Here is a 26880-nt window from a genome sequence, read left to right on the forward strand (position 1 = left end):
AGTACATTGCTAGCCAAAGATTATAAAGGAGAGAGTCTGGATGAAGAAGTTCATCACAAATCTAGGGGTCGTATTATCCAGCGAGAAGTTGATTCCCTTATATTTCGACAACAATGGGGTGATTGCTTAAGTGAAAGAACCCAAGTCTCATCAGAAATCAAAGCAAATTTTGAGAAGGTTCCACTTTATTAGAGAGATAGTCACTCGAGGAGATGTAGTAGTGGAAAAAGTTTCATTCGAAGATAATATCGTAGATCCATTAACAAAATCATTATCTCATATTTTCTTTGAGCATCATAGATGGAGTCATCAATGTACATGAAGTACATTGATGACTCCATCTTTTCATGTTGTCTCTATAACTTAGGAGTAATAGAGCCCAACATATAACACTAAGCAAGAGTGGAGTCATCAATGTACTTCACGTAGCGAGCGATCTTATCTTTGCTTGCCCCTTCTTCGGGCGTAGGCATCACTATATCAAGGATGTACACAATTTTCTCCGCTGTGAGAATAATTCTCATGTTACGGAGCCAATCAGTATAATTTGGACCAGTGAGGCGGTTAACATCAAGCATGTCATGTAAGGGATTTGAAAGTAACATTTTCTGAAAATAAAGATGCAGTAGAAATGAATAACATGTAGATTTTGTAAAAAATAAACTATCAAGATATGGACTTCTATCTTAATATGCTCCCACTATTTTACTAACGAGTTACGCGACACCCTCAGCACGTGAAACGGAAGTCTCCGGCAGACTTCTAATGGGGATCAGGATCTAATCAGCGTCTTAGTGTAACCTCGAGAGACTCGACTAATCACACCTAGTCTAAAAGGTAGGCAACTCTTGCCGATCACAACTCCTTGTGATTCTCGTCTTGTTCCGCCTCCGAATCACCATGGTCTCGAGGGACTCGACCAACCATGATGCTCGATTAAGTCAACACCTTCGTTACAAGATGAGTCTGATTTGATAATATACCCTCGAGGGACTCGACCAAGCATACCATATCCTCAGGTCACCAATGGCATCTCTATGTCGTAAGAAAAATAGCGAATCACGATATAGGTGAGTCTCGAGCGACTCGACCAACTCAACCTACACCGGGAATCGGTTCCTACTTATAACAATGGAAGGTCACATGGGTCAATCTAATTGCCTCACGTTTACCGACTTAATATTATCGAGAGAGATGTTTCTATGATTTGATCTCACATGTCACACATATACATATTTAATATATATCTACATCGCATGCAAATATATATACATATTTAGTATGTATATAATCAATCACACTAGATGATCATGGACCACAACCTAATGTTATTAGGCTTGAGCCAGTAGGTCTAATCACTCACATCAAGATCTATATGTGCAATGGTGCATCTCTTTGCCCTGTGATCGTCCATCTCGTCCTCGTCGGTTCCGTCGACATCTCGATGCATCTTCATACATCGCGATCATCCATCTCATGGGTCCCGTTATCGCATCCACGCTCTCGCTGCGCCTCATGTGATTACAACTTAATCATAGGCATGCAGGCCCGACAATAAACGAGAAATATAATAGAGGCTCGCAGACCACAATAATAATAATCACAAGTACACATATCACACGGTTCATGATCATCTATCCACACATCATATATCACATGTATAAATAATCATCATAATGTAGGACTACTAGATAATAATCAACTAAAACTTTTAATTAATTAGTATTTTATGAAATCAGAGACATATACGAAAATTTTGAATTCCTATGGGTATTTTCATAATTTAGACAAAAAAAAAAGACGGAAACTGGAATTTCTCAAATTCCGAGGGGCAAAACTATCTTTTGCCCAGAAAACCCTAATGCCCTGCTCCCCTTTGCTGCTGCTGCCACCCTGCTGGCAGCGACCTGTGCGGCGGGGCGGGGGTGTTGGCCTCGCATGCAGGCGGCACGCCCGCTGGCGGAGCTGCCCCTGCAGCTGGGCGCCCCCGCTGGCGCCCCTGTGGGCGCCGCCCCCTCCGCGGGCGGTTCTGCCCGCGAAGCAGTGCCCGCAGGCGGGGATGCCTCACTGGGCCCCCGCCCATAAGGGGTTTTTGCCCACGGGAACAGCGGCCACAGGCGTCGCTGCCCTACGGGGCCTCACCACGCGAGAGCAGCGGCCGCAGGCGCCGCTGCCCTTGCGCGCGGGCGCAGTGCCCGCGCAGGTGTCCTCCGTGCCTGCGGCCCTTCTTGTGGGCGCCACCGCAGGGGGCTGCTGCACGCGCACGGCCTTGCGGCTGCTGCTACAGGCTGCCTGCCTGCACGCAGCCATCTGCGATGGCAGTGAGGGTAGCAATAGTTTTTCACTTTTGCGTTAACAATTTTGACGTCAGAAGCTTCTCCAAAACATAACACATACAGTTCAAACCAAATCTATCGCACAAACAACCTGGCTTTGATACAACTGTTGGAAAAATCTTTGGGGGCGACATCACATGCGCAGTGGAAGAACAAAAAAACAATATCCTCAATTCCCAAAGAGATGTTCATCGTCGTGCGAAGATTGGTGCGCAAACTCCGCAAAACTTAAAACTGCGTATAGAGTATATTGTGTTACCTGGGGAGATCGTATATCCCTGTTTCCTTACAGATCCTTAGGAGAGAGTGAAGAAGGTCAAGCGTCCTCCTCTCTAGCGGTGATCCACATAGCAGGGCTGCGAGACGCTCCTCAAAACTCTAATGGGTCCTATTTATAGAGGTCCCTTATCAAACCCTAATGGGTCCTCCCATAGTGGGTATTGGATCTGCATCCAATAAGACAATGGCTCTGTCGAATATCTCATATTCGAACATCTACTCATCGCAATGCCTACCATATGTATGTGACCCTCTAGGCCCAATATCGAGCTGACCGTGAGTCATACCTATCAGAACTCTTTCTAACTTAGTGAATTATTATCTCTGTAATAATTCACTCGACTCATCAACTACGGACATACTAGGCGACTACGCCGTAATCCCCAGACGATACAGGAGAATTCAATCCTTTGGACCTGTCTGTCCTCAGTTACCGTGTACCTATAGTCCCTCATCCATCTAATATCCCAAAGACCGTATATCGAGCATGGTGTTGTCAGACCCGTACAGTTTCTACTCGAGTCTCGCTCTAATCGGATTCTCCCAGAGAACTCTTTCTCTCTCAACCTGAATGACCTTGGCTAGGGATTTGTCTGAGTAAGAACACATGGGATATTCCTCTCATGGCGCCGAGAGTGGATGATCCTCTATCGACACTCAATAGCCCTCTTAAGGTCGACTACCACTCTCAATGACCAGCTGTAATAGATCTGGGACAGCCAAACCTATAAGTCTGGTATCAAAGAGTGGAGCACTCATACAGGACATCCTTGGTGTCTCAAGTCTAAGGACCAGATATACTACTAGGACTACGGAATCGCTGTCTGATAATAAGGCATCATCAACCATCCAGCATTCCGTAAGCGGATCAATCAGTGAACTCATTCTCCAATGAGCACCTGTACTGTATCCCTAGTGTCCCTACATGAGCAGCTATAAGACTGTTAGGATCAAGAGCACTAAGAGGGGGGGGGGGGTGAATTAGTGCAGCGGAAAACTTTCTGCGATTAAAATCGAAAGCTGTGTTCGAACGATAAACTCGATTTCTGTTTGAAAACCGATTCTAAGATTACTTTAACTTAAGCAAGATGAAGTTAAAGTCAATCTATGAAGGCAGTTTGCAATTATGATAAAAACCAGAATATATGCGCAAACTGAAATACAACGTTCGTACGAAGAAACTGATTTACGTCTAAATGCTGATTCGTAAATCACTTGATTAGGCAAGATGCAGTTTAAGCAAGAGTATAAAGGTAGTTTGCAGTTATGATGAAAACCAGAATATAAGCGCAAACTGAAATACGACGTTCGTACGAAGAAACTGATTTACGTCTAAATGCATATTCGTAAATCACTAGATCAGGCAAGTTGCAGTTTAAGTAAGAGTATAAAGGTAGTTTGCAGTTATGGTAGAGATCAGAACATAAACGTAAACTGAAATATGATGATCGTACAAAAACGCAATTTTACGTCTAAACGCTGATTCGGAAAGTGCAAAGCTTAAAACCCGATCGTATTTGCGCAGAAAGCAGTAAGCTTCAGAGGAGGTTTGCAGTAAAGATAATATGATCAAAGTAAATGCAAACCGAGATTTAGAGTGGTTCGGTCAATCTTGACCTACTCCACTTTTGGCTTCCTCCACCGATGAGGTTACCGACGTCAACTAGAGGCCTTCCTTCAATAGGCGAAGGCCAACCACTCTTTTACAGTTTCACTCCTTTTGACGGGCTTAGGAGACAACCCTTATAGAAATTTCTCTCCTCTCTTTACAGCTCAGAACTTGGAAGAAAAGAGGGAGGAGAACTTTTGGCCTTTACAACAATTTTGAGCTCTAAGAATCACAGAAAATATCAAGATTTCGGTGTTTGTCTGTCTGCTCTCAGTGCTGAATGGGTGGGGTATTTATAGGCCCCAACCTAGTTCAAATTTGGAGCTCAAAACTATCAAATCCCGGAATTCCGGGATCAGGCAGTTGCACCTCCTAACTGGAGCGGTTGCACCGCTTGGCAGAGCTCGAAGACTGAGCCTAGGTGGTTGCACCTCTCTGTCAGGGGCGGTTGCACTGCCTCAGTCTAGCTCGGAGACTGAGCCCAGGCGGTTGCACCTCCTGACTGAGGCGGTTGCACCACCTGCTAGAGCTCGAAGACCGAGCTCAAGCGGTGCTACCTCTCTGTCAAGGGAGGTTGCACCGCCTAGTCTCACTCGGAGACTGAGCCCAGGCGGTGCCACCTCCTGGCTGGGGCGGTTGCACAGCCCAGTCTCCCTGGGAGACTTAGCCCAGGTGGTGCTACCTCCTGGCTTGGGCGGTTGCACCTCCCACAGCAATCAGGGTCCGAATGGGTAGCTCCATTCGACCCAATTTTGGTTTTTCAGGGGCCCAATTGCCCCAAGATTAAGCTAATGGGATCACCTCCCATTTCCAACTTAATCAATGTGCTAACTACGATAAATCCTAAGATAATCTCTGTAGCTTGCTCCGGTGCGTCAATCGCTTTTTCCAGCGAGTTTCCGGCGAACTTCCGTCGATCATCCGATGAACCCTCGGTGATGCTCCTGCGGACTTCCGGCAAACTCCTGGACTTGCGACGATCCACTTGGCGAGTTCTGACGAGCTTCTTTTGGCAAGCTCCTAGACTTCTCGGATTTGTTCCCGTAGAACCTCCGACGACTGTCCGAACTTCAGTCGAACTCTCGAACTCCCAACGTGATCATTATCTTGACTCCGACGCAACTCCTGCTGCTTGTCTAACTTTCATCGTAGTTAATCCTGCACACTTATCTCAACACATAGATTAGACAACAAATAACAATTGACTTCATCATCAAAATCCGAGATTCAATAGAGACCAACTGCATCTATCATATGGATGGGTATACAACACACCAGTCTGTCCGGTTCTCACGATGTCTCTCTCGAGTAACCTATGACCGGGATTATTTAGGATATGTGTTTAAAGGTGAATCGATCTCATTTTCATGATCTCATCACGATCCGATTCTCATTGCACAAATCCAAGGACATCACAATATATATGCACATATGCAATAGTTATAAAGTGATATATGCCAAAATATAATAAGCAAAAGGATTCTGTATCAAGTCACACGTGCCATCGCTCACGTGATTGGCTTGCTGGGCACCTATGACTAGCACTTTGATTATAGAATAATCTATTCATCTTATTTTTAATGAAATTTTCGAAGTTAAGAAATTTGATTTTGATGATGATGTTAATTTTCATACTTTGAATTTAAATGAAACACTTTCTCCACTAGCAACTTGGATGCATCTTTTTTCGAAACATCCTTACTCAAGGATTAGAAGTATATAGATACTCATCCTAAGGAGCTAATCATAGGAGATATATCAAAAGGGGTTTAAACTCGTTCTTCTCTTAAGAATTTATGTGTCAACGCCGCTTTTCTCTCCCAAATTGAACCTGAATACATTGACGAGGCCTTGAAAGATGATTCATGGGTCATCACAATGCAAGAAAAGTTGAATCAATTTGAGAGAAATGAAGTGTAGAACCTTATTCCTAGACCAAATGACCATTTAGTTATTGGTACTAAATGAGTCTTTAGAAACAAGCAAGATGAATTTGGTATTGTTGTTCGAAATAAGGCTAGATTAGTAGCCAAAGGTTTCAATCAAGAAGAAGGTATCGATTATGAAGAAACCTTCGCTCCTATAGCACGTTTAGAAGCCATAAGGACGCTCCTTGCTTATGCTAGTACTAATAGTTTTAAGTTGTTTCAAATGGATGTTAAAAGTACTTTTCTTAATTGTTTTATTTCTGAAGAAGTTTATATTGAACAACCTCTTGGATTTGAGAATGTGAATCTCCCTAATCATATATTTAAATTGACTAAAGCTCTCTATGGATTGAAACAAGACTCAAGGTCTCGGTATGAGAGACTTAGCTCATTTTTAATTCATAATAATTTCTCTAAAAGCAAGGTTGATACTACATTGTTTATAAAAAAATTTAAAAATAATTTTCTTATTGTTCAAATTTATGTTGATAATATTATTTTCAGTTCCACAAATAAATATCTATGTGAATCATTTACTATAAAAGTATGAGTCTTGAATTTGAAATGAGTTTGATAGGAAAATTAATTTTTTTTTTAGGCTTACAAATCAAATAATTAAGTAAAGATATTTTTCTTAGTCAATTAAAACGTGCTTTAGATTTGCTAAAAAATGGTTTAATATGGATAGCTCAAAGGCTATCAATACTCCCATGAGTACCTCCACTAAGTTAAACATTGATGAAAGTGGAGAAAGCTTTGATTAAAAAGCTTATAGGGGTATGATAGGAAGTTTACTATACCGTACCGTAACTAGACTGGATATCATGTTTAGTGTAGGAATTTGTTCTTGATTTCAATCTAATCCTAAGATATCTCATATTAAAGCAGTTAAAAAAATTCTTAGATATCTTAAATGTATCATTAATATAGGATTATGATATCCAAAATCTGAGAACATTGAACTAATTGCTTATGCTAATGCGGATTTTGTTGGATATAGATTAGATAGAAAAACAACATCCAGAACATGTCAATTTTTCGGACACGAACTTATTTCTTGGTCTTCCAAGAAACAAAACTCGGTTGTACTATCTAAAACTGAAGTTGAGTACATTGTAGCTAGTGCATATTGTGCACAAGTTGTATAGATGAAAAACACTTTAGAGGATTATAAGATTCATCTTAAAAACATTCCTATAAAATGTGATAACACAAGTGCAATATGTTTAACAAAAAATCTCATTCAACATCCTAGAACTAAACATATTGATATTAGGCATCACTTTATATGAGATCATGTTAATAATCATGATGTAATCTTAGAGTTTATTGATATAAAATATCAATTAGCTGATATTTTTATAAAGCCATTAAGTGAAGAATAATTTGATTTTATTAGAAGAGAATTAGGAATGTTAATTTGTCTGAATGCATGAATTTAATATATATCTTTTCCAGACTATCTTTCTCTTAATGTATTTTATGAATGAAGCTTTTATAAATTTATTTCATTTTTATCTTCCTTGATATCAAGATTTCTTTACATCCTTGCTCCATCACTTAATGATTTTTTTATGAGAAACATATTCATGATTTATGAAGTCTTATTCATGTGATGTTCCTCTCTCATGAATTCTTCCTTATTCTTCTCATAAAACATGAATTTATGAATTCCAATGGATATCTTAATCCTTGAAAGATGAATTTTCGTGTGTGATAATTATTTATAAGATTGGGGATTTGATTTCGTATGGATATCTTGATTCTTTTCATAAATCCCATCTCTTTGTCTAAATAAAAGCATGTTTTAACAAAAACTTATTTATTATTTTTGACTTGATTCAAATCATTTCACAAATTTAGTTCTTAATGGATTCCCTCCTTACCTTCCTAAAGTTGCTATGACAAAGGGAGAGAAGTTGATAGAATCTATCACTTTAATGTTGACAACATTTAATTATGAGAACTTTTGAGTGTGAAACTTGCTTGAATTTTTTTACCACACTTGCATTGTTGAATTGTTCTCCTTTTTGTTGATGATAAAGGGGGAGAAATAATACTAAAATGTGGTAAATTGATGACAAATGTATGCAATATATTTCATCATATATACTTAAAATGTTTGCTTCAATTTCTTTTATTATGATAAGATATCTAGAGCTTAACTTGCTATTTTACAATAGATATCTTACCTTAGAATAATGAATTGCTATCTTTGTCATCTTTCATATTTGAAATATCATACTTGAAAATGGATATCATGACTTGACATCATACTTGGAATCATATCTTGAGAATATTAGATCATGATAAGAATCATGATATGCATGTTGATAAGTCTAATGAACTTATCTTATCAGTTTGTTTCTTGAATTCAAAGCCCTTGAAATCAAGAATGTTTTTTCTCAAGTATAATATATAGATAGGGGGAGTTAAGGTTAACTCCGTCTTGATTGTCATCATAAAAAAGAGAGAGATTATTGAATCTCTGATTTTGATGATGAAGTCAATTATAATTTGTTTGATCTAATCTATATGTTAAAAAAAGTGTGCAAGATTTACTACGATAGCAGTAAGACATAAAGCAGGTATTGTGCTGGAGTCAAGATTGAGATCTCATTGGGAGTTCGAGAGTTCATCGGAAGTCCAGACGTTCGTCGGAAGTTCTGCCTGAATCAACCAAGAAGTCTAGGAGCTTGCCAAAGAAGATCATCGGAACTCACCAAGAAGATCATCGTAAAGTCCAAGAGCTTGCCGGAAGTCCACCGGAGCATCGCCGAGAGTTCGTCGGATGTTCACCAGAAGCTCGTCGAAAGAGCAATTGATACACCAGAATAAGAAATACTATGATTATGTCTTAATTATCATTGTTAAATCATAAATTAAGTTAGGAATGAGAGATAATCCTAATAAATTAATTAGGGGTAAACTGGGCCGTTAACAGGGCTGAATTAAGTTGAATTGAGCAACCCATTCAGCCCCTGAATTCTTGGCCAATGATGGCACCGCCTAAAAAGCAATGCCCTAGGATTTCTAGGAGGTGGTACTGCCAGCAGTAAATGCTGCCAGCGGTGGTACCACTCCTATCAAGCGGTGGTACCGTCAGAGCTCGGTCTCTGAGCTCTGTTAGGCGATGGTACTAGGTGGTGGTACCGCTAGTACCCCGAAAATCTGGGATGAGACACTTTTTTGCTCCAATTATGAAGCTATTGAGGCTTATAAAAACCCCACCCTTTTCTGCATGAAAAGACACGAAAGTATTGAGATAATCTTGAGTTATTGGGGTGTAAAATTATTGTAAACAAGTGCTAGAGTCCTCCTCCTCTCTTTCTAAGTTTTGAGATCATTCAAGAGAGGTGTGAGAATTGTAAGGGTTCTCTGCTAAACTCATGAAAATGAGAAAGTGCTATAAAAGGTGGTTGGTTTTTGTCTATTGATGGAAGGCCTTTAGTGAACGCCGGTGACCACAACGAAAGAGGAATCCGAAAGTGGATATAGGTCACAAAGATCGAACCACTCTAAATTTTGGTTTGCTTTTCAATTTGTGCAAGTTACAATACTGCAAGCCACATTACCGCCTTACTGCCTTCTCTACACTCACATACGCTTTTAAGTTAAACTCCTTAAGTTACAACCGACAAGTTGACTCCACGTGGTCGACACCTCAGTTCCACGTGGAGGGCACATCAGCTCTGTGTGACCGACCAGTAGGCTCCATATGGTTGACACTTTGGTTCCATACGGAGGACACATCAACTCTGACCAATAGGTCTCATGTGACTGACTCGTTCGATCCATTTGAAAGACACCTAGACATGGTAGGCCTCATATGACTGACAAGGTAGAACCACCTAGCCAATCGTTCATCACCTCCTTAGCACCACACAGACTTCCTGTATGGTCAATAATTGACCACACCTAATAAATGTCAAGGGTTATACGTCGCTAGATTCAATATAAGTTGATGATAATTATGACCAAGTCCCATGTCGCCATTATTGCATGAATTGTGCAAAAATAAACAATTTCAAAAGTCTCTATAAAAAGGGACTCATAGGTACGTCGTGACACCTTTACATAGTTTTTATAGGAATTACGAGTCTCAAAGGTATTACTGATCGAAGGTAATATTTATGAGAATTCAATTTAAAAAAAATACAAAGAGGCCTTTACTTATTATTCAATTGTAAGAAACACCTAATCGAATTACTTTGAGTTATCACTGTAATAATATATAAACTCACTTCACACTTACATAACTTTGTCGGTCAATCTAATATTTTATGTGGTGCACAAGGGAAAAGACGTTGACAAACTAAACAATTTTCCAAGAGACCATGCAATTACTATTATATAGTGCATATATAAACAATTTTCCATTGTCGGGTGCAAGGACAAAATCTTTAACCAAATTATACCACAAGATGTTAAATTAAGAAGCCAGGTCCCAACATTCATATTATTATCTTCGATGGTTCAACTTTTGTGACTAAGTTTTCTTCCAACCTCCCGGCCCACCATAATTCAACACGCCATCGCGATAGTGATAGCTAATGTAGTAATAATCTATATCAAGATCATGAATCTCTTCAAAATCTTCAGGCGTTCTGTTATTACCTTGTCCATCCAGCAAGAGAACGTTCGTGAATGTTGCTTCACCTTTTACACCATTACCCATGGGCGGACTTGCTTCATCAAAGGGCGAGTAAACTAATCCACCCATCTGCACCTGGGAAGAATCTGCCATGTTGTTGAAGATTTCCTTGGGCCAATACCCAATAGGTTCCCTATCATTGTACAACATCCAGTTTGAAGTGAACCGATCCTAAGATGAAATGAAAGAAAAGAGAGTTGATGAATTTTCCATTCTTAATGGACAGAGATACAGAAACATGAAGACAACTTGTTTAATTGAATATATAGCTCCCAAATGGAAGAAGGAAAATTCTTTCACATCAAGAAAGAAAAAAAAAAGAGAAAATATTCATGTATGTGCTTCAGACTAAAGGAAGAAAATTTTCCTACCCTGTAAATTGAGAGTGACAAAACACTTAGTGTGTAGATCATGCCAGGGGTTATCCGAGTACTAACTTGGACAAACCCATGGCAATCCAGGTTAATACAGCCGGTCTTCTGGTAACCATCCGACTAACAGCAGAAGATTGAATACAAATCAGAATTAATAAATATAAAAAGAGCATGCATGTTAGTGCAAGAAAGTAAAAGAAAGAAACAATTCACGACGACACTACTCACAGTCCAATATGTGAAGAAATGAACCCGGTTGTCCCCCTCCTGTTGAAACTCCACCTATATATATATATATATATATATATATATATATATATATATATATATATATATCAGCCAAAAGCATTCAATTCCATATGCCACATCACAAAAGACAAAAGATTAAAAAAAAAAAAAAAAAAAAAGGCCATTACTTACCTGCCATCCAGCCTGCACTGTGTTAATGTAATTTTTGGGCCCTCTTTCCCCTTTGGTAAGAATGATCTGGCTCGTGCTTGCTTGGTTAATTGAAACACCTGAAAGCTGGAATACTTGCAGGTCTGCGCTTGCGCCATAATAATGTGGTCCCTTTTTAGCTTCAAATACCGTTACAGCATGCTGCACATGGAGTTGTTCTAACATAGGTCAGTAACGGATGCATCAAAGCAGTGGTGCTTCTTTGACTACCAGAATGGAATGTGAATATTTTCTTATTATGTGTTCCGAAATCTATAAATAATATATATGTTTTCTAAAAACTATTTTGAATTTAAATAATTGTTTTTACTGCCTCTAATACAATTTTGAAGCTTCTCCTTATTTTCCATTTTTCTATATAATCTCTCCTCTCTATTTCTCTTCTTGTCATCTTTTTTTTTTTTGGCTTATGTTTGTTCTTCTATTTTCTGAAAAGCGACCGAAACAAGTTAGTAGTCTATGAGAAATATAAATCAAATTACAAATTAAACTATTATCAAAGTAATCGATCATGATGAAATAAATCTTACATGAGTAGCTCCATCGTCGTTTGCGGTTATCTCTGCTTGCAGTAGTTGCATACGTGATTGTATTTGATGTGCATACTTTTTTGCTTTTATTAGATCCTCTTTCGTCGTTCGCTTGATAAGAACCGTTCCTGTAGGACATAGCTGCGGTAACGTTTGATTTATTATTGGTTCCTTGTTTATGTGGCCACCGCGTTTTGGAAACTGTTGCACATACTACGACAACATTAGCATATTTATATTATTCCTAAATAAAGAGGGTACGAAAGATATGCAAGCGGAAAAGAAAAAAAAAAAAAAATTAAAGGAAACATGATCTATTTATAATCATAAATGAAGCCAATGCAAATAGTAATTAATTTACTTATGAAAGGGAGATATTCTCATGGAGATTCAAATGAAAAGCTTTCGGTGAATGTTTCTTTTTACATTAACCATAGCAACAAGAAAATCAAAAGTATTACAAGTAATGCATGTATTACAAAAGAAAATTAAAATCGACACCTTTCCGGGATAGGAACATGATACACATTTGTTTCGTAATGTGGGTGGTTCTATGATTACAGGAGGAATTGACAAGTCCCCACCTGATGATGACCCAAGAATATGAAGGCTGATCATAAGGGGCAACCATCAGCTCTGAGTGCATGCAGGTTCCTTGGGGATTTCATGGTTGTATCTGTTTAGGCAGTGTAAGGACTGGAGGAGGAGTGGGGATTGGTGGTTGAGAGAGGGGCAGGACCTCGACAAGACCAGCTGTGGGCTTTTGAGCACGTTGATTGCATACTGCCGCCATTGGCTGATTTGGAAGGATCGCAATGAATCAACCTTCAATGAAGTTAGGATTACTCCCTTCTCCATTATTTGCAAAGCTCTTGCTTTCATGTCATGCTGCAAATCTATTCTACAATCTGAAGGATGTTTATGATCTTGTCAATTCCTTATAACCTGGACTAAACCCACAAATGGATGGTGTAAATTAAATATATGGCCGTCTGGTTGGGGGTTGTGCATGTATTATTGGAGCGAAGGAATTAACAGATTGGAGATTGAATCAGATGCGGATATGATTATCAAGTTTCTCAACAAGGAAGAATCCCCTCCTTGGAATCTGCTGAATGGTCTGAGGCATATTTTGAATCTGATATTAAATTTTTAATAATGTAAATTTTATCATGTTTTTAGGGAGGGAGGGTAATAGGAATGCTAATTGGTTAGCACATTTTGCTTTTTCTTGCAAGACATCAAACATTTTCAATAATAATATGGTTAATTTTTGTACTCCGAGAAACATGGTGTGGGTTGTTATATATCTATCGCTTCAGTAATATATAGATAGCTCTTTGCTTTTTGAAAATAAAAATGATGCCTTTCATAGTATATGCGTTACTATACAAACCAATACCAACTGTCAATACAACTAATTATAAACTTAATACATAAGACTAAATTTTGAAAAAATAGAAAAAGAATTCTCTATGATTCTAGAAAGATCAATATATTTCTACAAATCAGAAAAACATAAATCTTCCAATGACCTTAATTAAAAATCATAAAATGCTATCGGATGATATTTATGCTAACTTTTACTCTAATATTATTTTTGAAATTTCATTAAACACATATTTGATACAAGATCATCAATTCTAGTGTCAAGGGATAATGAATAACCTCAATAAGCAAGAATAATGAGTAAAGGGATTATATATATTATTGCAACGGATGATAATTTACCTGAAGTGTGTGATTTTTAAGCAGAGGATGATCAAAAGCTGGTTGCTTATAGATGTCCACGCAATCGTAGGTAATCCCATACTCATCCTATATACAAAAAAATAAAATTACATCAGTTCCTATCTTTGTATCAAAAATTATATTACAATTAGAAAGAAGATGCGTGCAATCGCCAAAAGGCACATTAACATGCTATCCGAAACCAAAAGCTCATCGTTTGCATCGTTTTTACACAGATTAAAAGCAAGACATGATGAAGGTATACACAGGGATAAGATGAGAACATCTCTTCGGTTACCTTGAAAGATTTCACGTAAGGCTTGTTAAGGGTTTTGAGTTCCCTCTCTAACTCACTATCTTCTTCTTCGGTGAGATCCCAAGTGTTATCTTCTGCTGCTGCTTGACTCCGCAGAAGAAAACATACAGCAAGGAAAAGAACTGACCGTCGTTTCCAATCCATGATTTTAGAGTCTCGAACACATATTTCTGGTTGATATTCCTATTTATACATAATCCTATAACAAGTTATAGGAAATATCGAGCTCAAGAGGAAAGAAATATTACAGATATTTCTTTGTATTTTTAACGTACGCGTCTGATTTACAATATATTTTTGAATGAAATTTCACTGAGGGTATGAGATTTTTTTCTTATTTTGGAAGAAAATTAAGAAAGTTGACATATTTCAAAATAAATAAAAAACAGTTTTGAGAAAAATTATATATAGATATATATACCTTAATTAGTTTATATTCCCATAAATCTTAATTATTAACTTTATTATAAGTTTCAAGACTTTATAAAATAATTCATATGAGAATCTTCATGATTTTGATAAAAATTAGGAATGTTTGTATATATTTCAAAAATAATAATTTTTAATTTTTATTCTCATTGAACCTAAAACTTATGTTTGTATATTCTGAAGAACTTTACAATATTTGTTTTCATCCATTGTCAAAGAATGATAAAAAGAAAGGATGAATTACAATGTTTTTAAATAGTGTTACAGCATTTTTTTGCTAGTGAACAAAAACATTATAGTTGGTTCAGTAAACTAAAATACTATAACTATATTCAAAAATATTGTAATCAGTCTGGTTCGATTTATTTGACTAGGTTTTGATGAGAAATTAATTATTTATGATAAAAAAAAGGTACAAGCTTTTTGTGGGAAATATAAAAACATGAGGCACCATCCAAGAAAATTTTAAAATTTTGGACTTTTCTATGGCAATCATCCATGAAATTATATATTGCGTGATGAATGTACCTGTAAATCTATAATAGGTATCATGCACTGAAAAGGGATTGGATCAACAAGCCTGAATTGCTTGAGCATTGGACCAATGTATAATGTTAAGTCCATCTCAGTTGATGTGAGACACCAAGAAATTGGATGTTGTGCCCTGGAAAACCTTACTCCAATGGAGGATATTAAAGCAAAGGTGATTGAGTGTCGACCTACAGGACTCATTCAACTGGTATGTCAAGTTGACAAGGTGATTGAGTGAGTGTTATATTTGCAATGACATGGCACTTAGGTGTCTCGGTATCTGATTCTCTATATCATCTATCCAAACCTCCTGCTTTCCCCAACCCAAATTATGTTTTGATATACAAAGGTTATCTGTAATGTCTCCTTAACAATTTGTGAACCAGACTCTTTTTGTTAGCGGCTTGGATGAATTAGGGGTTTGACCTACACTCATCATGTGATGGTGACATTTTATGGCTTGTTTTGCTACGTTGCTAATTGGATCACATAAAAAATAAAAGACACTTTATAGTTAGAATTTATCAAGTTGAAGATAAAGGACTATTCAAAGTAATATCTAATTATATTAAAGGTAGATGCTTCATGATCGAATTTGATTATATCGGAGATAAAAGATGCTTGATGATAGGATTCTATTGTATTGAAGATAAGAGATGCTTTATGACAAAATTTGATCATACCGAGGATATAATGTGTTACCAGATCAAATTCAACTACATTAGAGATAAGATTCTTCTTAGCTAACTTTAGCTATAATTCAATCATATCAAATATATGGGATATTTTACGTGACATTTGAATCCGTATAGATTTTACCACATCGTCCAACTTTTATCGTTTTCCTACTACCAACTATTGTAACCATCCCTAACCCACTTTGATTATGACATCAGATTTGATTTAATTTCTAAAGACTCCGTATCATTGACATGATGCTTGATCTTTTATGCATCCAATCGGGAGCTTTCGGATCATGCATTAGTAAAATTAACAAGAAAGCTAAGGGCCAGACGGTGAAGGACAAATTATTGACCCCTACAAAAAGGGACCTTAGACTATTATTTCTCGCTCATCGTTTGAGAACTATAAGGTTTTAGAACAGTTAAACTTCTTCGGAACTTTAACTTTTAAACTATCACAGCTATTGCACATGCAACATTATCTGTTAACATTGCATGTGTAGCTTCAAGCTTATTCTGTTACATCTGTAACTTTGTCCATGACCCCACTTGACATCGCATTACCAACTTTGCTTGTGGCTTCGCTTGACATTGTGTTCAACACAAAGGTTTCAACTAACTTTGCTATCATAGTTTTCTCCTTCATCTATGACTTCTTTTATCGTTCATGGATTCTTCCATTGCCCTTGGCTTTCTCATTAATATGCAGCCTCGATCATCACCCATGACTTTGTCCTCAAGTCATTTGCATCTCCCAAATGACAAACGCATCATTCCAAATCCACCTCGTCTCTCTAATGACCACAACATTATAGGTCCGCTGCATCTTTAAGTTGGTCATGATGCCTTTACCACCATAACTTCAATATGACCATAACAACCCAAGTTCAACAGATCTTTAATATGGTTATGACTTCTCATGCACACATCATCATCTCCTATGTCTCATGCTCACTAATGAGGTAAACCATGTGAGTGCATTTCGATATTCTTAAGTGTTTTTCAATGCTCAACATAATCTAACTAAGTAAAGCATGTGATGCACTTAATCCGGCCAATATATTGTCCCTCTCTTGACGTGTCTAACCTAGCAAGGTGTGTCAAGGTGACATTCACAACCAATATGTCTCCTCACACATGATACACACTAACCTAACAAAACGAAGTAGCTATGTATCTTCTCACAATCAACACATTCTAACTAGGCAAAGCATATAACACATCCGATGTGCTCCTAGTGGCCGACGTGTTACCCCACGCTTAACATACTTCAGATGACCTTTGTTACCTAATGTGTCTCCCCATGCTCGACACATCGTAATTGGGGAAATCACACTATGCATTTGATATGACCCTCATGGCTTATGCACCTTCCCATGCTCAATACGCCCATAACAACCTTTATAGCCAAAGCATCTTCCAGTGTTCAACACATCCAATACAAACATTATAGTCAAAGGCATATGCAAACATCCACTTCAAGCAAGAGCTCCTAGGACACTCATGAAATGATTTTGGATGCAAAATACAACAATCGAGTTCTTAAGACATACTTCCATGGCAGTAGCAATGACAATAATAGCAACATGAGAGCCACAAATGATCAGGGTGACATGCTCATAAAAGAGGGACCGCATCAATTGGAGGAAAAAGTGTCACTTCACTGTTAGGATATGTAACATCCCGTTTAGTCCCACATCGGAAGTGGGCAATAAGTATGATTGACTTATATGGGCCTGATGAGTGTATTATATTAACTCTTGCTTAAGCATTTTGATCTGTGGTTGAAGGACCAAAATGGAGTTATTGGTCAGTTGGTTCATCCAACTCGGGTCATGACATTTGGGATCAGAGTCGACCTAATTTTTGGGCAGGGTGAGAGGGCACAGTGAGACTTCCTAGGGCACTGTTTGGGCCTCTTATTGGGCCCAACATAGTTCTTACATGGGCTTTGCTAGCCCATAATTGGGTTGGCCCAAATCCAAGCTCAATTACATGCTAACTACGAAATCCTGGACTTCACGACGAACTCTTGCTTAAGCATTTTGATCTATGGTTGAAGGACCAAAATGGAGTTATTGGTCAGTTGGTTCATCCAACTCGAGTCATGACATTTGGGATCAGAGTCGACCTAATTTTTGGGCAGGGTGAGAGGGCGCAATGAGACTTCCTAGGGCACTGTTTGGGCCTCTTATTGGGCCCAACATAGTTCTTACATGGGCTTTGCTAGCCCATAATTGGGTTGGCCCAAATCCAAGCTCAATTACATGCTAACTACGAAATCCTAGACTTCACGACGAACTCTTGCTTAAGCATTTTGATCTATGGTTGAAGGACCAAAATGGAGTTATTGGTCAGTTGGTTCATCCAACTCGGGTCATGACATTTGGGATCAGAGTCGACCTAATTTTTGGGCAGGGTGAGAGGGCGTAATGAGACTTCCTAGGGCACTGTTTGGGCCTCTTATTGGGCCCAACATAGTTCTTACATGGGCTTTGCTAGCCCATAATTGGGTTGGCCCAAATCCATGCTCAATTACATGTAACTACGAAATCCTGGACTTCACGACGAACTCTTGCTTAAGCATTTTGATCTATGGTTGAAGGACCAAAATGGAGTTATTGGTCAGTTGGTTCATCCAACTCGGGTCATGACATTTGGGATCAGAGTCGACCTAATTTTTGGGCAGGGTGAGAGGGCGCAATGAGACTTCCTATGGCACTGTTTGGGCCTCTTATTGGGCCCAACATAGTTCTTACATGGGCTTTGCTAGCCCATAATTGGGTTGGCCCAAATCCAAGCTCAATTACATGCTAACTACGAAATCCTGGACTTCACGACGAACTCTTGCTTAAGCATTTTGATCTATGGTTGAAGGACCAAAATGGAGTTATTGGTCAGTTGGTTCATCCAACTCGGGTCATGACATTTGGGATCAGAGTCGACCTAATTTTTGGGCAGGGTGAGAGGGCGCAATGAGACTTCCTAGGGCACTGTTTAGGCCTCTTATTGGGCCCAACATAGTTCTTACATGGGCTTTGCTAGCCCCTAATTGGGTTGCCCAAATCCAAGCTCAATTACATGTTAACTACGAAATCCTAGACTTCACGACGAACTCTTGAACTCCCAACACAATTGCGTCCTTGATTTCGGAACTTTATTTTGCTTCATGCCTTGCTATCATAGTTAATCCTACACATGTAAAACACACTTTGATTTAGACAATTAATACTAAGCAATAATCATGTTGTCTGGCATGTCATTGGTCCTTCGACGCTTCGTTCGATTCTTCAGCGCATTATCCTCTCTTGCGGCTTATTACCAAATCGACCAGTTGACTCCGCAACTCTGATATCCTTGGTGCAATATTTACTTTTCTTGGCCTACTGCCCGAATCCATAACCTAAAGCCTTTTGTCGATAGGTCGACCGATCCTCCGGCCTGACGTCCAATCTTCTAACATGTTTTCCCCCAGTACAATATGATTTTTCTTGCTTTAATTGTCTCATCCTGATCGAATTATCCTGTTGAATCTTGGATTTTGATGATAAAATCAATTGATGGGTTAATTGATCTAATCCATATTATTGAGTTAAGTGTGCAGGATTAACTACGATAACCAGAAAACATAAAGCAAGAATACCGGAGTCAAGTTTGATGGACGTTTAAGAGTCCGAAGAATCGTCGGAGATGCTGCTGGAACCAACCGAGAAGAAATCGGGAACCTGTCGGAATTTTTGGAAGTTCGCCGAAGAGATCGTCGGAGGTTCGCGGAGATCACTGAGAAGGCTCGGCTACTTGTTGAAGTCGTCACAAGATCAGGAGCTTGCTGGAAGTCCGTCGGAAGAAATTCGAGGGCATATCGGAAGTCCGTCGGAAGTTCATCGGAAAGCTCGTCGGAACAAGACTTGACGTTTGTGGTTGAAAACTTACTTGGATTTGTTTTTTTTTTGTTACATAGTTCACATGTAATTAGGATTAAGATTAAGAGATAATCCTATATCCTAGCTAGGGGCCAATTGGGCCCAAAATTAGGCTTGGTTTGGGCTCAACTTAAAGTCCAACCAGTGAATAGAAGGGTCTGGCGGTGGCACCGCCCAGCACCCGAGAGCCAGGCGGTGGCACCGCCTGTACTCTGTCAGTGTCAGACATTGATAGGTGGTGGCACCGCCACTGATAGGCGGTGGCACCGCCAGTCTAAAAAACCCAAAAGGAATTCAAATTTGGAGCCCAAATTTTGAATCCTCTTGGGGCCTATAAATACCCTTCAATTCTCAGCTGAGAATACAACCTTTTGAAAAGCAATAGTTTGAGTTAAGAGCCTTAGAATAGTCTTTGCAAGCCTTGCTTTTTATATTGCTTAAGTGTTCACCTCCTCCTATCTTGTTGAAAAGAATTGTAAGAGTGTAAACCACTTGTAAAGGTTGTAAGAGGGGTATTAGTCCTTCCCCTACAAGAAATTTGCTAGTGGAAGTTGGAAGCCTCTTCGAAGAAGGCTTCTCAAGTGGATGTAGGACATTTTGATCGAACCACTTTAAAAGTTGCTGCGTTATCAGGTTTGCATCCTATTCTTGCCATTTACATACTGCAAACTTCTCTACTTAGTTACTACGCTTCCATACGTTTCTAAGTTATCAACCTTTTAAAATCGGTTTCCATTGATATTGCTTTTTATTGTACGAAAGATTCTCCAAAATTGAAGTTTTAATCCGCTGCACTAATTCACCCCCCCCCCCCCTTAGTGCCGCTCCGATCCTAACAATTGGTATCAGAGCGAGGCTCACTCTCATATTTGGTTTAATACCTAAGAGAGATGGCTTACTCCAGCATGAATGAGGGACATTCTATCACACATCCACCTATGTTTAATGGGTCAGATTACACGTATTGGAAGACCCGTATGAGGATCTTCCTCATTTCCATGGATTTCGAGCTTTGGACTATTGTCGAAAACGGATTTCAAAAATCTTCTCTTCCGATGAGCGAATGGAATGAATCGGAGAAGAAGGTTTTTGCTTTAAACGCAAAGGCTATGAATGCCTTGTTTTGTGCACTAGACAAAATTGAGTTTAAATGTGTTTCAATTTATGATTCGGCTTTTGATATTTGGAGAACTCTTGAGGTCACTCATGAAGGCACTAGCCGAGTGAAAGAGTCCAAAATCAACATCCTTGTGCACTCTTACGAACTTTTCCAAATGAAACCAAGTGAGTCCATCGGAGACATGTACACCCAGTTCACGGATGTCATCAATGGACTCAAAGCTCTTGGTAAAGATTTTTCTAACTTTGAACTAGTAAACAAAATCTTAAGATCTCTTCCTAAAAGTTGGGATCCAAAAGTTACGGCCATTCAAGAGGCCAAGGACCTGAAAACATTCCCTCTTGAAGAACTTATTGGGTCTCTAATGACCTACGAAATGACATGTCAAGCTCATGACGAGCTCGAGAACCCTCTTCCAAAGAACAGGAAGGATATGACACTCACATCACAAGAAGATCACTTAAAAGGAACATCAAGTGATGAGGACAGTGACAATGATATTGCACTTTTGACTCAAAAATTTTAAAAATATTTAAGAAAGAATAAATTTAAAAATAATATAAAAAATAAATTTGAACACAAGAAGGACCAAGTGATTTGCTATGAGTGTAAAAAATCGGGACACTATAAGAACGATTGTCCTCAAGCCAAAAAGAGAACATCAAAGAAGAAGGCGCTCAAGGCAACATGGGATGATTCAAGCGCATCCGAAGAAGAGGAGTCCAACACCGAGCAAGTTGCTCATTACGCGCTAATGGCTTTAGGAGAAGAGGTATGTGATTTAATTAATGAAGATTTATCTTTTGAAGAACTCTCTATCGCTTTTCATGAATTATTTGATGAATGTAGAACTATTAGCAAGAAGTTAAGTATCTTAAAGAAAGAGCATGCTTTGCTACAAAATAAGGTTGATAGTCTTCAAACTCCTCCATGCTCTAAGTGTAAGCATTTAGAAGCAATAAAAAATGAAAATTTGCTTCTTAAAGAAACCATAAAAAAGTTTAAGGTTGGTAGCAAAGGGTTAGATATGATCCTTGCATACAAGGGTCACGTCGCAAATAGAAATGGAATTAGATTTATCAAAGGATTACATCAAAATCCTACCACTTTCATAAAAGGACCTACATTACATGTTTCCTCTTATATGAAATGCAACTTATGTTGCAAATCCGGACATATTGCCTACAAATGTCCATTTATAAAAATTAGTTCACAAAAATTAATATGGGTTTCTAAAGGAACTATAAAGGATTCAATAATGAATGACAAAGTTAGTGGATCAATTTTTGAGGCACCCAAAATCAAATGGGTACCTAAAAATCATCCTTTTTTGTAGACGAACCCACAAGCTAGGAGCAAGAGATGGTATCTCGATAGTGGATGCTCAAGACATATGACTGGAGATCTATCTCATTTCTCTATGCTCACTAGCAAAGAAGAAGGGTACGTCACCTTCGGAGACAACAACAAAGGCAAAATCATTGGCATGGGAACTATTGGTAACAAATTTAGTTTTTCCATTGATGATGTTTTACTAGTTGATGGATTGAAACATAATCTCTTAAGTATTAGTCAACTATGCGATAAAGGTTATATCGTCAGATTCGAATCAAATGTGTGTATTATCGAAAAACCAAACAATAACATGACTATGATTGCATTAAAACAAAATAATGTCTACACTATCAACCATGATGAACTAAGTAATGAAATGTGCTTCTCCGCTCTAAATGATGATGCTTGGCTATGGCATAGGAGATTAGGCCATGCAAGCATGAAACTAATATCTAAGATCTCTCATCTAGAGAATTAGTACGAGGGATTCCAAATATGAAGTTTACTAAGGACAAAGTATGCGATGCATGTCAACTAGGTAAACAAATAAAAACTAGTTTCAAACCAAAAAATCAAATTAGCACCACTAGACCACTGCAATTGATCCATTTGGACTTATTTGGACTAATTGGCACAACAAGTCTAGGAGGAAGCAAATATGTGTTTGTAATTGTGGATGACTATACTAGGTACACTTGGACCTATTTCTTAGTCCACAAAAGTGATTGTTTTAAGTGTTTCTTTAAATTTTGTAAACTCACTCAAAACGAAAAAGGCTTCATGATTTCATCAATTCGGAGTGATCACGATGGCGAATTTCAAAACTGTGACTTTCAAAATTTTTGTGAAGTTAATGGATACAATCATAACTTCTCCACTCCAAGGAATCCTCAACAAAATGGAGTAGTTGAAAGAAAAAATAGAAACCTACAAGAAATGGCAAGAACGATGTTAAATGAACATAGTCTAACCAAGTATTTTTGGGCCGAAGCCGTGAATACGACTTGCTACATCATGAATAGGGTTCTAATAAGACTGTCCCTATCAAAAACTCCATATGAATTATGGAATAACAAAAAAACAAATATTTCCTATTTTAAAGTTTTTGGTTGTAAGTGCTTTATTTTGAATGAAAGGGATGCCTTAGGAAAATTTGATGCTAAATTTGATAAAGGCATCTATCTTAGTTACTCTTCCGTTTCTAAGGCTTTTCGGGTTTTTAACAAAAGAACCTTAGTAATAGAAGAGTCTATTCATGTAGTGTTTAATGAAATTTCTGATTTAAAGAAAAATGATTTTGATGATGATCTTGGTTTTGATAATTTGAATTTAAATGAACCCCCTCCTCAAAATAGCAACTTGGATGGACCTTCTTCCAAAATCTTCTTACCCAGGGAATGGAAGTATATAGATGCTCATCCAAAGGAGCTAATTATCGGAGATACATCAAAAGGGGTTCAAACTCGTTCCTCTTTCAAGAATTTTTATGCTAACATCGCATTCCTTTCTCAAATCAAACCTAAATACATTGACGAGGCCTTAAAAGATGATTTTTGGGTTATTGCAATGCAAGAGGAATTGAATCAATTTAAGAGGAATAAGGTGTGGAAGCTTATTCCTAGACCTAGTGACCATTTAGTCATTAGTACTAAATGGGTCTTTAGAAACAAGTAAGATGAAAATGGTATCGTGGTTAGAAACAATGCTAGATTAGTGGCCAAAGGTTTCAACCAAGAAGAATGTATTGATTACGAAGAAACCTTCGCTCCCGTAGCTCGATTAGAAGCCATAAGGATGCTCTTTGCCTATGCTAGTAGTAATAACTTTAAACTATTTCAAATGGACGTCAAAAGTGCCTTCTTGAATGGTTTTATTTCGGAAGAAGTATATGTGGAACAACCTCCCGGATTTGAAAATTCTCTTCTATCTAATCAAGTATTCAAATTGACTAAGGCTCTCTATAGTTTAAAACAAACTCCTAGAGCTTGGTACGAAAGGCTTAGTTCCTTTCTTATTTCAAATAATTTTACCAAAGGCAAGGTTGATACTACATTGTTTATCAAATATTTTAAAAATAATTTTCTTATTGTGTAAAATTATTTTGACGATATTATTTTTGGCTCTTTGGATGAATCACTATGTGAATCATTTGCCAAATGTATGAGTCATGAATTTGAAATGAGTTTAATGGGTGAATTAACCTTCTTTTTAGGATTACAAATCAAACAACTTAGTGATGGTATATTTCTTAACCAATCTAAATATACATTAGAATTGTTAAACCGATTTAATATGGATAATTCAAAAGCAATAAACACCCCTATGAGTACTTCAACTAAGTTAGATATGGATGAAAATACTGAAAATTTTGATCAAAAAACATATAGGGGAATGATAGGTAGTCTACTCTACCTCACCGCGACTAGACCGGATATTATGTTTAGTGTAGGACTTTGCGCTAGATTTAAATCTAATCCTAAATTATCTCATCTTAAGAGTGTTAAAAGAATATTTAGGTATCTTAAAGGAACTCCAAATTTAGGATTGTGGTATCCAAAATCTGAAAAATTCGATTTAATAGCTTATGCAGATGCCGATTTTGGCGGATGCAGGATAGATATAAAAAGTACATCCGGAACATGCCAATTTTAGGTCATGCACTAGTTTCTTGGACTTCCAAGAAACAAAATTCAGTTGCACTATCTACGGCGGAAGCCGAATACATTGCTGCAAGTGCATGCTGTGCACAAGTTGTTTGGATGAAAAACACATTAGAAGACTATGGAATTCAATTCAAAAATGTTCCCATAAAATGTGATAATACTAGTGTCATATGTCTTACCAAAAATCCAATTCGGCACTCTAGAACTAAGCGTATCAATATTAGGCATCATTTTATACGTGATCATGTCCTTAACAATAATGTTGTTTTAGAATTTATTGACACAAAGCATCAATTGACAGATATTTTTATAAATGCCTTAAATGAAGATCAATTTAAATTCATTAGAAGAGAACTAGGCATGTTGAATTATCCCTGAAAATAAGCTTGTTTGAATATATTTTCTGAAAAATGTCTCATCCTTTTCCGTTCTTCTATGGATTTGACTTCATCATTCTCCTTTGATTCAAAATGACATATTAAAGTACAACTCATTATCTTAACCTATCTTGAGTCAAACATCTATGATAAAAAAAAGGGGAAAGAAAAGTATTTTTTTTTTCTCTTCTTCCGCAGCACGCTAGCGATGGCACTATCAGAACCGGCGGTAGCACCGCCTGAGCGCTCGGGCGCCAGGCGGTGGCACCGCTCAGTTTGGCGGTGGCACCGCTCGAGACACCCTTTAAATACCTAAGGGCTAGGGCCGGCGGTGACACCGCCCCCAACCCGTGAAGGCCTCCCTCAAACTCCCCCAAAACCCTTCCTAACTCTCATTCTAACCTATAGAAGTCTTGGAGAGGGATTCTTATTGGTCCAAGCTCTCAATCCTCCAAGAAACACTCCATAAGGTAAAATCTTTCCTTCCTCTTCTTGTTTTACCTACTCATTACAATTTCAAATTTTTTTTCTATCATCTTGTCTAGATAATGGCTCCTAAGAGATCAAAATGGAAAAGGATTGAACGAGATTCATATAATCACGATCTGTTTAGATCCAAAGAAGAGGCCCTTAGGTTTCCAAAATTTGAAACAAGATGTATCCATAAGGGTAAACATGTTGATCTCGATGAACTAGGAAACTTAGAACCCATTAGGTGGTTTGCTCATCTAGAGGCCCTACCTCTCCTACAAATAGATGAACCAATTTATCCTAGGATAGTAAGGCTCTTTTATGCAAACTTATGGGTAGATGACGATAGCCTAAGCACTTACCTTCTAGGAAAACAAATTAGGATTTTTGATAGTACTATTTATGAACTAATTGGAATCACTGAAAAAGATAGGGGCTGCTATTTTAGAGGTAAATGGGATGTTAATATAATCGGAGCAACTTACACCGAAGCTGTCGAAACTATTTTTGCAAACTCGGACCTCAGAATAATACCCAAGAGTTGTGAACACTTACTATCCTTTAACTCTAAAATTCATCATATCATAACAAGCATACTATTCCCTAAGCAATTTCATCTTGATGAAATGAGTCAAATAGAGATAAGCACCATGTATTGGATTATAATCGGTCAACATAACTATTTTGGATATTCAATCCGGCAACACATGCAAGATATTATAGCTAAAGCTACTATGTTGCCATATGGCAATCTGCCCCTACCAGCACAATCTCCGCTGCGCACTGCTTCCTTCATAGCAACTCAAATGGCAACACTGTGGCATATTCTTCAAGAGTACCCACCTCTGCGTCCTCTTGCCCCGTGCTAAGGCCCTTCTGAACCTAACTTCGCCTCCGCAAATTGAGTCGCCTTAGTTCCTCCATCAAACGCTTCTCCGAGTTAAGGTGCATGTGCCGCGAAGCTCCCTTCGTCTTTGGCACCATGCAAGATGAGTCCGCTCCGTCAGAAGGAAGGACCCATGGAACAACATGATCCTACTCTTGCCTCTACAAGAGTTCATGTCCTTGACCTCTGTCTAAGGAAAGCACTGTGCCTCTGCTCCATGTTCCAACTTCTATGCTGGCTCCCTTC

At 38.2% G+C, this 26880-nt stretch overlaps 1 protein-coding gene across 1 annotated transcript; it reads right to left on the reverse strand.

The window, feature by feature from the left end:
• Nucleotides 1-10641: 10641 nt before the first annotated feature.
• On the reverse strand, nt 10642-12962 carry LOC135642872 (uncharacterized). Its single transcript, XM_065159355.1, has 4 exons — nt 12909-12962; nt 11601-11780; nt 11244-11300; nt 10642-10977 (listed from the first exon to the last, which is right to left on the reverse strand). Exons 1-4 carry the CDS (start codon nt 12960-12962, stop codon nt 10642-10644), a joined length of 627 nt encoding a protein of 208 aa, XP_065015427.1.
• Nucleotides 12963-26880: the final 13918 nt, after the last annotated feature.

This window comes from Musa acuminata, chromosome BXJ3-7 (genome assembly GCF_036884655.1).
Source record: "Musa acuminata AAA Group cultivar baxijiao chromosome BXJ3-7, Cavendish_Baxijiao_AAA, whole genome shotgun sequence".
In the NCBI taxonomy this organism is placed as follows: Eukaryota; Viridiplantae; Streptophyta; class Magnoliopsida; order Zingiberales; family Musaceae; genus Musa; species Musa acuminata.

Bases quoted from the DNA above. Each gene is read 5' to 3' on its own strand.
- LOC135642872 (XM_065159355.1), bottom strand. From the start codon at position 12,962: ATGGCGGCAGTATGCAATCAACGTGCTCAAAAGCCCACAGCTGGTCTT. The intron at 11,781-12,908 runs GTCCTGCCCCTC...CTCCATGTGCAG, and splicing joins CCACAGCTGGTCTTGTCGAG to CATGCTGTAACGGTATTTGA. The intron at 11,301-11,600 runs GTAAGTAATGGC...TTCTGCTGTTAG, and splicing joins CAGTGCAGGCTGGATGGCAG to TCGGATGGTTACCAGAAGAC.